Raw genomic sequence first — 11,137 nt, 5'->3', positions numbered from 1 at the left:
TCATTTCCTCATTAATTCATTTTGTGACCTTAAGTAAATAATTCACCCATTTCTTCTGTGATTATCCATTGTGTGATGGGTAAATAGTACCTCCCCCTGTGGCAGGATTACATTTAAAAATGGCTGTGAACATGGCTGGGAAAATACAAAATTGTGAATAAGTTACGTTATTTTTACTTATTATAAAGATTTTCATATTAAGAGCGTGCCTTTTGAGCTCTGCTGTGTAAATAAAAACAATATCCTGGTGATGCAAGAGAAAAGTTAGAGCATATTCTACTAAACATAACACCAGCAATATATTTATTATTGACCTATTGTTAAAAGAACTTCAAGTGCACTGTCAAATATCTTTGAAAATGAAGACTATTATGTATTTGACAAAGAGTGTGGAATGGCTGACTGGATGGATGGGTGGATGGATGGATGGATGGATGGATGGATGGATGGATGGATGGATGGATGTCAGTGGTGAGCAAAACCAAGAAGGGCCACTTTGACCAATATGGATGGTAAAGGGAGCTCTGGGGCTGTGGAGATTTGGATGATGGTAGAACCGCAGTCACGCTTAGTCTGATGATCCCTGTGTCTGGAGCTCCAGGTGTCTCCAACACGTTGCCCACTTCCCCAACAGTTTCTCTCACTTGCCCGCTTGCCTGGGACCTACGTCGTCGACAGGCGTCCTGGGGGTGGGGGAAGTTTGTGTTCTTCATCATCTTGGGGCTCATCCAAACTTTGAATGTGGGACAGAGGTTTCCATCAATGCTTGATGAATTAAGAACCGAGCTTGATTCACAGCTACCTGCATGAGGAAGGAGCTCACCTGGGTCAGTTTGCATGCAGCAAAGGAGAGGCTCGTACAGGCAAACCCCCAGAGTATGGTAGTAGAGCATTGTCACCAACCCGAGGACACAACTTCTGTGCTGGCTGGATAGTGAGAGACGGGCAGTGACCCCCAGGAGGCACACGGGGTGCCTGTGACCTGGCTCCAGCGAGTGAAGCAGCCGCGTAGCAGAGGGCAGCTGTGCCTGGCGCACACCTGAGGGGGACTACATCCTCAGGGCCTTTGTGCTATCCATGCAGAACCCCCCGAAGTGGGGCTCCAGTGCCGAGTGCCAACCTGGTGTGTGGAGGGTGGGTGGTTGATGTTTTTCAAAGAACAGATTTTTGCAGGAACGTGAGATCTAGTTACAGCTGTTTTTCCAAAGCCCCAGGAGAATAAGAAGAGAGGCCAACATTCCCTCTGGTGTTTTGATTTCAAGGAGGGGACGTCCAGCCCAGCCTCGACACCAAGACACCAGGCTTCCTTGGACATTTAGCAGGACAAGTGTTGGCCCCATGATTGTGGTTCACATTTAAATATTAAACAAAATTCACTGAAATTCCCTTGTAACTCTCTCCAGGGAGGTGACCAGCTTCAGGTGCTGGCCCTGGCCTAGCCTTTCCATCGGGGCTGTAACGGTTCCGAGACCCTGGATAATGGGTACACAGCTCTCAGGCGCGCCTGGAGCAAAGGGAGCAGGAGAGCAGGTGACGCTTTCTCTGATGAAAACAAAGTCACCCCACAAGGGACTTCCCCTGATGCAGAAGTGTGCTGTGATCTGCCTCTGCTGTGTGGCCTGGGGGGAGGGAGGCGTCCCTTGAGCTCTCAGGGACAAATGTCCTGATTTCAAGGAGGCATCAGGCATCTACCACACTTTGCTGAGTTGTTTCGAAGAGCTGTTACCTCAAGATAACAAGGAGCCAAACACAGGGAAGGTGGCTTTGACTGGGGAAGCTGCTGGCCCCAGTGAGGAAATGGGGAGCAGGGGTCTGTCACTGGGGGGTATGTCCCACACGACAGTACCCCTGACAGGAGACATGGATGGAGCAGTGTCAGGAAGTAGAGGGCCTTCATGACCCAAACCTCTTGGGCCCCAAACCAGAGACTGAGGCATGACCCTGAGGCAGGCCATTTTTTTGCGATTAGAGGATCATGGTGAAGTGAATTGCGCTGCTCCTCACCCCACTCCACTAGCAGGAGACATCAGTGACCCAGAAGGCTCTTTCCTCCTGACCCGCACCGCTGCTGTGCCCACTGCTGGACGCCTGGAACCTCACCCGGAGAACCGCAGATATCTTACATGACTGCGCCGGGAACCCCGTCCTTTTGCGGTTTTTTGGAGGCTTCTTTACATAGGCTTGTTTGATTAAATCGTTGACCACTTGTGCTTGATTCAACTGCCAGCCCCTCTCCCCTCCCTGAAGCTCAAGGGGGTGGGACTGAAAGTTCCAACCGTCTAATCACACAGGCAACTAGCCCCATCCTTGTGTGCTTTCCGAGAGTCGTCTCATTAACATAACAAAAGTCACCTTTACTGCTCCCATCACTTAGGAAACCAAGGGTTTTAGCAGCTCTGTGCCAGGAAGAGTGGGCAAAGGCCAAATACATATTTCTTATTACAAATCGCAGGCACGAAACACTGACGCCCACAAATCTACCTTTGCCAAAGCCTCAGGGACACACTATGCTGTCTCCATCGGGGGCTCAGGCAGGACACGTGCCCCAGACATACGTGTCTCATGTCTCGCTCCTCACCCACCTTCAGGGCAACGGGGCCTCCTAGTCATGGAACACCTGGTAGCTGAAGTCATCTGACTGGGTTTTGAAGTTGTACTTCCCGGTCACCCTCTGGTAGCGCACGATGAGAAGGGCGGCTGCCCCCGTCACCAAGGCAAAGATGGCCACCACGATGAGAACAATGTAGCTGGGTGCCAGCCCTGGTTTTGCCCCTGGAGACTCACCTGTAGGGGAGGAGACAGGCAAAAGGTGGGAGGTGTGCCCAAACCAGGAGCACCGCATCTCCATGGGCTGGTACGCCCTGTGGTCCCAGCACCGGGACGGCGTGGTGAGGGCTCAGGATGGAGTATGGGCACAGCAGGTTCTCCACAGGTGTCCGCTCCTTTGTAACATTATCATCTGGATGTGATTCATCTGATGCGCCCTGGCAGTGAGGTGTGTGCCCACGTACCTGTGGGTTCCCAAGCCCAGGAGAGTGCAGCATCCAGAACATTCACCATTCCCAACGTTCTGGGTCGCACCGGCCAAGGGGAAGAGGCCATGTGGGAGCAACAGGCCCTCCGGGAGCAGGTGGAGGTGGAGAGCTCCGCGGGGCTGCTCACAGGCTCCACGGCACGGAGGAGCACAGGCTGCCCCACAGGAGACAAGAACAGGAGCGTGTGGACCCAAAAGACTGACAACAGGGACTCAAATAAATCCTTGCACACCCGTTCATCACAGCACTCTTCGCAACAGCCAGAGGTGGGAACAGTCCACGTGTCCATTAAAGGATGACTGGATAAAAATGAGGCATAATGTAGCACACTCATATTGCAGAGAAAGAGCAGTGCCTGACACACAATAGAAATAACGAATAGGTGGGTGGATGGATGGATGGATGGATGGATGGATGGATGGATGGATGGATGGATGGGTGGGTGGGTGGATGTTTGGGTGGGTGGGTGGGTGGGTGGGTGGATGGGTGGATGGATGGATGGATGGGTGGGTGGGTGGATGGGTGGGTGGATGGGTGGGTGGGTGGGTGGGTGGGTGGATGGATGGATGGATGGGTGGGTGGGTGGATGGGTGGGTGGATGGGTGGGTGGGTGGGTGGGTGGGTGGATGGATGGATGGATGGATGGGTAGGTGGATGGATGGATGGGTGGATGGATGGATGGGTGGGGGAGTAGATGAAAAGGATTCAGAAGATTCAATAATTTTCCCAAGACCATATAGCTCCTAAGTATGAGATCCTATATTAAAATGCAGCTCTTCTCACTCCAAGCCCATTGCTTTTTCCACTCCGGTTTTCACATAGTCTGTAATATCTGAATAAATATAAGGTGGGTCGTCTAGAAATGGCAATGCAATTCACATATATTCTATTTCACGTTAGGGCCCCAGTTCTCAGCAATTTAAGAAAATGAAGATATAATGTCGCCCTAGGAGCCAGGCTTGCAGGTATCTGAGGAACCGTGTGAACACCCGGGACCAGCCCAGCTCCACAGACTGAGTTAGCAGGCCGGGCCAGGGCTTGGGACCTGGGAGTTTTGTCATTTCCCAAACGCTTCAATGAGAACCAGAAGCCGAGAAGCCCTCCCTTTCCAAGTCCTGATCAGCACCCCACCCCAGCTAAGAACACAGACGTTCTCATACAGGAAAGTACAGAGAGGAAGGAGGGCCATCAAAGTGCGGCTGCAAAAAAGAGAAAAACCCAAAATAGGAGTGATGAAGGACATGGAAGTTTATTTCTTTCTCGCATAAAAACTGCAGGTCAGAGCCCAGGCCTGGCCCAGCAGCTTCACTCCACGGTGTCCTCGGGACTCGGCCCTTCCAGCTCCTGTCCCCGTGCTCTTCATGGTCCAGGATGGTGGCTGGCTGCAGCCGTGTCACCTGCATGTCACGCAGCAGGGTGGCACAATGATGATGGAGACGGGGCAAAGGGTGGGCACCACACGTTTCCAAGAGAGCAGCTCTTAGAAAGTTGTCACTGGACATTCCCATTTGCATCTCATTGGCCAGAACTTACTCAGATGGCCGGCCACACTTGGCTGCCAGGTTGGTTATGTATAAAAAATTACAGTTTTTATTCCAGGCAGCCACACGCCAGCTAAAAACTGGGGGTTCTATGACTATGGAAGGAGAGGAGAATAGATATTGGGGGACAAGCTAACAATTTCTGTCTGAAGACACACAATTTCCCCAAACCATTTTTTTTTCTCAAAACAATAGGATAGATCACAAAGAAAAAAAAAGTTTTCTTGGAAAACTGATGGTGAGTTTCGAAAATACAGAGAATGGAGTTGGTTGATGGAAGTTTTATACTGAGGGAGAATGGAAGTGCCATTTTTTTTTAACTTCTGATTTAACCAAGCCTAAAATAAAACAGTACCCTTGTGTGGCACGTTCCCATGCGTGCACACACATACACACACACATGCAAGCACACAGATGAATGCACACACCACACATACATGCACACATGTACATGCACACACATATGTGCACACGCACACACACACACAGAATTTGACCTGGCGATAGCCTGAGTTCCTTCCTCATAACAACTCCCTGGGCACATTTATCCAGGGTCAGGAGGCTTTGCAGCCTTGACAGGCATCTCAATTATTGCATTAGGTAAACTTGTGCCAACTTCCTGAAGCCTCGATCGTTTTATCTGCAACATGGGGTGATAATAGATCCTACTTCCCAGGGCTGCCAAGAGGAGCAATTACATTCTGCCCGTGAAGAGCAAAATGCAGCCCTGGAAAGACGGGGGCTGTCCATGAACGTTAGCTGGCATCATTTCTATTATGAGTCTTTTGGGAAAATCTTCAGGGCTCCATGTTCCACATAATTGCTTTTTGGCTTACATGCTGGCAAAATGGCAGTAGCTGCATCTTCTCTTTACTTGCCTAAACCAAGTCATCCACTCACCGTCAGACCGAATGAGGGGTCCCCAGGACGTCTGGTGTGTTGCAGATGGCTCACCGCTTCTCAGTGACCGAAAGGCATTGCAATTCTGTTTTGTAAAAGGAGAGAAATTTCAAAATTAGTTGAACAACATTTGTGAGAAGCTTACCCCCTATCAGGGGTGATTCTGATTCATAGGTGTCTTCCTGCTGGAGAGGTGAAGTCAGGCTGGATGAGCACAGACAGGGAGAAGAGGGCTGCCAGGCCTGGGCCACGTGGCTGCAGCTCCGGCCCGCGTGATGGGAGGCTGTTGAGGCCCGCGAGGTCCCCCCGAGCAGTGAGACGCAGCCGCCCCTGGGGCTGTCTCCAGTTACCGGCACTGTCCCCTTTGCCCCTGGGGGTCACATCGCAACACAGCTCTCAGAGTCACCGTTGCCTTGTCCACAGCTGGCTGTAGCTACTTGTCCCTTTTAATGGCTTTGCCTCATGGGAAGGCTCAGTGACATGATGGCATTTCCTTACCATATACTTGCTGTGGGCTGCATATGTCCCCCCAAAGATGTTGAAGTCCTACCCCCAGGACCTGTGGATGTAACTAGTTTTGGAGATGGGTCTCTGCAGACGACCAAGTTAAGATGAGGCCATGGGGGGTGTCCTTATACAGTGGGGACATTTGGACATAGATATGCAAAGAGGGAAGACACAGGAAGAAGACAGCCATCTACAAGCCAGGGAAGGAGGCCAGGTACAGATTCTCCCTCACGTCCTCAGAAGGACCCAATAGGTCAACACTCTGACCTTGGACTTCCAGCCTCCAGGCTGTGAGAAAACAAATTTCTAGTGCGTAAGCCACTTAGTCTGCCGCACTTTGTTACAGCCGCCACAGGAAATTAAGACAGTACCCATCCTAAAGGAACTTGGACAGAAATGCTTGGAGCTCATATTGTAAAGAATTCGAGAACTGGCAGCCCTGCCGAGGGAAAGTGCTACAGTGCTATTGATACTCTTAGCATTTCTGAGGGGCTCGTGGACACAGGAACAGGCTTATGCACCCTTAGCTGGCAGTCATCAGGGATCTGTGTCCCTTTCCTCCTGCTGTGCTGTTTGAGAAAAGGTGACATCAACAAAATCAGCCACCATTGGGTTTCTTCTAGCCATGTCCTACTGATGCACAAAGGCGGGTCCCCCAGGAAAATTGCAGGTGTTCTGTGAGGATCGGAGAGAAGCTAACCCCCAAAGGAGAGGGAAACATGCAGTGGCCTAAGCAACAGCCAGCAGAGCCCTCTCCACTGTCCTCGGCCACAGACGTGACAGTCACTTCACACCTGTCTGTGGTCTGAAGAAGAGTCTTCAAACCTCAGGGCTGCAAAGCATATTTCAAAGTCAAAAGTCTAAGGAAATGAGGATATGCGGCTATTCATAATCTCAGAATGAATGCTGCACACAGGGAAAGACAAGAGCCTGATTAAATACCACAGTGGCAAGGATTCAGTACTGCTCCCGCAGGGTTGCTAAAAAATAACATAAAATTAAAATAGCATCTTTACACCTAAATACGCATTAAGTCACCTTGAGGAGAAGCATGGCAGCATCATGACCAGGAAGGTAACAGCCAGTAGTCAGTAAGGCCTCAAGAAGGACTTACGTTGCCATCCAACTAATCAGTCCTCCATGCAAAGGCTGCCTGCTGCCCAAACCTCATGTCCTACCCTTCAGGGGCCATGTCCACAGGGCCCAGCGCCTCCTCCCAGAAATTGGAACCTGAGCCGCCCAAGCCCCAGGCTTCTGATGACAGAGCAACGCTCCTTATAGCAACAAGGACCAAGAACCCAGGCAGAAGCTTAGGACACCCAACACCTACGATTTTGCACGTGGTTCCAGGAGACTCCATGCAGATGCGAAGTTTGCAGTGCAGGTAGACGATGGAGTTGTTGATGAAGGAAAAGATTTTCAGCTTAAACTGGGCCTTGTTGGAGTCGCCATTCTCGATCACGTTGGTGTGTGTGTTGGGGATGGGGCAGCTGGGAGGAGAGGAAAGGTGACTCATCAGTTACAAACTGGCCCTCCTGTCCTTGTTCCCAGATGAGTTTCCTTGCAATACATCGGATTGCACAGAATGCCTCTACCAGCCTCCATGGAAGGCAAGGATGGCTAGCTCTCCAGTCCCAAGAGGAGAGGGTCTCCTGGGGGCTTTACCTAAAACCTATGTCCATACCCGTGCTAGTTAGAAAATTCAGAGAACCCAAAGCAGGCCACCAGCAAGGGGGTGGCAGTGCCCAGTGCCTACCAAGCCCCTACCTGTTGTTAATGAAGCCGAACATGACCGGGTCCCTGGCGTTGCTGGATGGGGTGGCCCAGCACTCGGTCAGGACCACCTTGAGGTTGCTTTTCTGTTTATAGAGCCCCACTTCGATCTTGACGTCATCGCTGGCAGACACGCTATAATTTCGAGGTATAGGAGAGTCTCCAATAAATAAGTGCATTTCCGTAACGAAACTTCCAGCGCCATGGAGGTCCTCAATGATGGTATAAACCCTGCAAGACGAAGCAGTTGGCAGGAGGTTTCCTCCTAGGACCCCACTGGGTCCCATGCCTCCCCAAAAAGCAACTCCAAACAAGTGTGGAAGTACAGGGAGACCACCCAAACGAGTGAGCAGAGGCTGGTTATCCCGGCTGGTGGTAGCAGGGGGCTCAGTCTCGTCACCTGTGTGGACGGGATCTCAAAGGCCAGCAGAGAGGGGCAGCTGTATACCAGAAAAGGGAGGTTCAGCTGAGCCCTGGTGGGCGTCACCATGGGCAAGCTGGGGGTGCTTGCCAGAAGCAGGGTGGCCTGTGCCATTGGTTAGGGGAGTATATCTGGCTTCCTCTGGTTGGTCCTGAGTTGGCAGTGGGGACAAAAATTAGTCAAGTCCTGGCCACCGTCCATTTGTATCTTCAGTCTCTCAGAAGGGTCCTCGGGTGATGAGAAGCCTACAGAAACCCCAAAGGAAGTCACGAGAGGTGGGGCGGGACGTCTCCACTCACCCCCACTCTGGGGTGTAGCCCGATGACGTCAGGAGGTCGTTCTGGAAGGCGCAGTGAATGGGACTCAGGATCTTCATGTGGTGGATGATACCCTCCGGGGACAGATCGTTCCTCAGTGTCGTCCTCACCACGGTGTTTGTCATGTTCTGAACACAAACAGGGCATGAGCCAGCTCCCGGGCCGAGCAGGACCCCAGCACGGTTGCGGGCCCCAGCTCTGGGGGCAGGGGTGGTCTTTTTAAAAGCTTTTCCCCCAAATATAAAAACCCAAATGATTTTTTTCCTAACATAAATTGTCAAAGAGAGCATGAAGTCATGACACTGGTTGTCACCCGTTTCCTGTGCCATGTTCTTCACTGGAAGGGAACCAGAGGCAAACTAGATGAGGGGACACGCCAAAAATAATAGGTCAGATTCCTCCCCAAATTACCCCCAAGTATATTTCTGAAAATGAGATTGCGAGGCCCTCACCCAGGGAATCAGGAGTTAAAATAAATTGATTAAGGTCTGTGACTAAGCACTCAGCACTCCTTCGAAATTCTCTGTTCTGGGGAAATGACAACAAAACAAGAATCCAGAAGACAACTAAAGAGAAGAACGTGGTCCTAACGAGGATTGGGGCATGTGACAGTGACAAGGCCTGTGGACGTGAGGCTCCAGGAAAATCAGCCTTTGAAGTTCATGAACTTAGGCCGATAAACAAAGGTGCAGAGGAAGTTGGTTTTGAGCCAGAAGAGAAATATCCCAAGGAGGAAGCGAGGGGTGGGGTTGAAAGTGATGACGATGAAGAGCGTCGATGGGAGTTGGTGGAAATACACAGCCAAGCACAGTGGAAGCTGCCGGACTCTTCGGAGGGCGAGAGATCAAGGCAGATTGTGGGCTGTAAGATGAAGCATCTCATCCTGCTAAGGTTGCCAGGCCAGTGTTTGCTGAGAATAGAAATCCCGAGACTAGCAATACTAAGGGGACATGTGAATTGGATGGACGAGGAATCCGGTGGGCTTGAGAAGAAAACGTGTGTATGTGGGGCGCCACGCAGAGGACTGAGACGGGCCGTGGCTCCTTTCTACGATTCTGAAGTGAGAGGAGGACGTTTGAGCTGTCTTCTCCTTCTGCAGCTCCTGTGTCTACTCCTTACTTGCTTTTTTATATGAAATTAGAGGGTGCATTTTCCTTGTGTGTCTAGTAAACAGACCTGGGCAAACATTGGTAACACTGATTATTTCAAAAATGCTTTCACTGTGGGATATGACTGGTCCCTCTAGGTTCTCATATACACAGTGACATTTGAATTACTGAAAACCATGCTAACGTTTAGAATTCATTTTCCTTTGTAGAGACAAGTGATGCGTTAGGTTCTGGGAGCAAACTTGTGCGGGTTCTGAACTGATTTGTCCCACATGGAAGCCTTTAAACACTTTTGAGTTGAGACCTAATCTTCTGTGTTTGCGTCTTACAGCAAAGGGCTCGTATTTGTCCATGTTTTGGACTGATTATCTGCAGGACATTTACGGGCCCTGTGGTTTTCAGCTAAAGAGCCAACTCGCAGTCGGCACATTGGTTTTATGTCAGGAAGCCTCATCTTCGCTGGGCTGGAGGAGAGACACAAAGTCTGGAGCGTGTGTCCTCACAACGGCGCTCATTTTTGTGTCTTGGGTCATTCTGAAAAGTGTCTCAGAAAACCTGGACAATCTCCTTCTAGCTTCACAAGAACTTTCTGTGTATCTATGAAGACAATCCATAGTCCAGTGAACCTCTGGGGGTGCAGACGAATTTGCATTTCTTTACGGGCCTACTCTGCACGGTCTGTATATCATAATCAATCTTAGAGGTATGGCCATAAATTTAACTGTTTGTTTTTTTTAAAAAAAAAAACCTGGAGGTCAATAAAATTGAAACTGCTTAACAAACAAATGAAAACAGGGAGGCAGAACCTGCTCACTGTACGTAATTGTGTTTGTCCAAATAAGTCTTCAGGAAAATCCTAGTTTTTGACAAATGTCAAAAAGCGTCAATGACTCATGTGAATCCAGGGCTGGCATGGCTCATGAGGGACGAATTTCCCTCTGCTCTGAATGGCCCTGAACCCAACTGAGTGTACGTGCTAAAGCAGGTGTTTGTCTAGCTCAGAAAAACAAAGGAATCGAGCGGACAGCTGACGACGGCAGCCTGGATTCCGGGCTTTTCGACCAGCACAGCAGGAGAGGTGCTGACTCAACCTTGGGAACAGCCTGCGGGAACCCCCAGGGCAGGAGCAGCACCTTGCTTTTCGACCAGTCACAGCTGTGCCCTTGCCACCCTCCACCAGCTCACACCCTCGCACACACACAACCTTACACACACACACACACACACACACACACACATGGACCCTGCCCCCTTTTCTCTCCCAGTGGCTCTCCACCTGCCTGTGCAGCAGAATCACGGGGAGCATATTTTGAACCCTGACTCTGAGTGAGGCCTACCCCAGGCCCTTGGCACCAGAACCCCTGCAGGGCGGGGCTCTCAGGTCCCTCCTGGTTCCAAGGCATAGCCTGGTCCCCAGTGACGCCCTAGCCTGACTCCTTCACTGGGTCCCTCGCTTAGAGTCAGCAACCTCAGGGTGCAGAGTCTTCCCTGGTCCCCTGGGTCAAATGCGGACCTGCCCCATATTGAGGTCCGG

General features: G+C 50.8%; 1 protein-coding gene across 1 annotated transcript in view; it reads right to left on the bottom strand.

Annotated features, from left to right (window-relative positions):
* Nucleotides 1-2,602: 2,602 nt before the first annotated feature.
* UMODL1 (uromodulin like 1) overlaps nucleotides 2,603-11,137 on the bottom strand; it is a gene marked incomplete at both ends in the record, with an annotated part of 54,366 nt that continues 45,831 nt past the window's right edge. Inside the window, 5 exons of the mRNA XM_081079574.1 lie at nucleotides 2,603-2,784; nucleotides 5,477-5,561; nucleotides 7,314-7,473; nucleotides 7,751-7,987; nucleotides 8,477-8,622. Coding sequence (XP_080935700.1) covers nucleotides 2,603-2,784; nucleotides 5,477-5,561; nucleotides 7,314-7,473; nucleotides 7,751-7,987; nucleotides 8,477-8,622 — 810 coding nt within the window. The remainder of the gene's footprint in view (nucleotides 2,785-5,476; nucleotides 5,562-7,313; nucleotides 7,474-7,750; nucleotides 7,988-8,476; nucleotides 8,623-11,137) is intronic.

Source organism: Rhinolophus hipposideros (assembly GCF_964194185.1).
Source record: "Rhinolophus hipposideros genome assembly, chromosome: 2".
NCBI classification, from domain to species: Eukaryota; Metazoa; Chordata; class Mammalia; order Chiroptera; family Rhinolophidae; genus Rhinolophus; species Rhinolophus hipposideros.
This window is presented reverse-complemented; position numbering and strand designations above follow the sequence as displayed.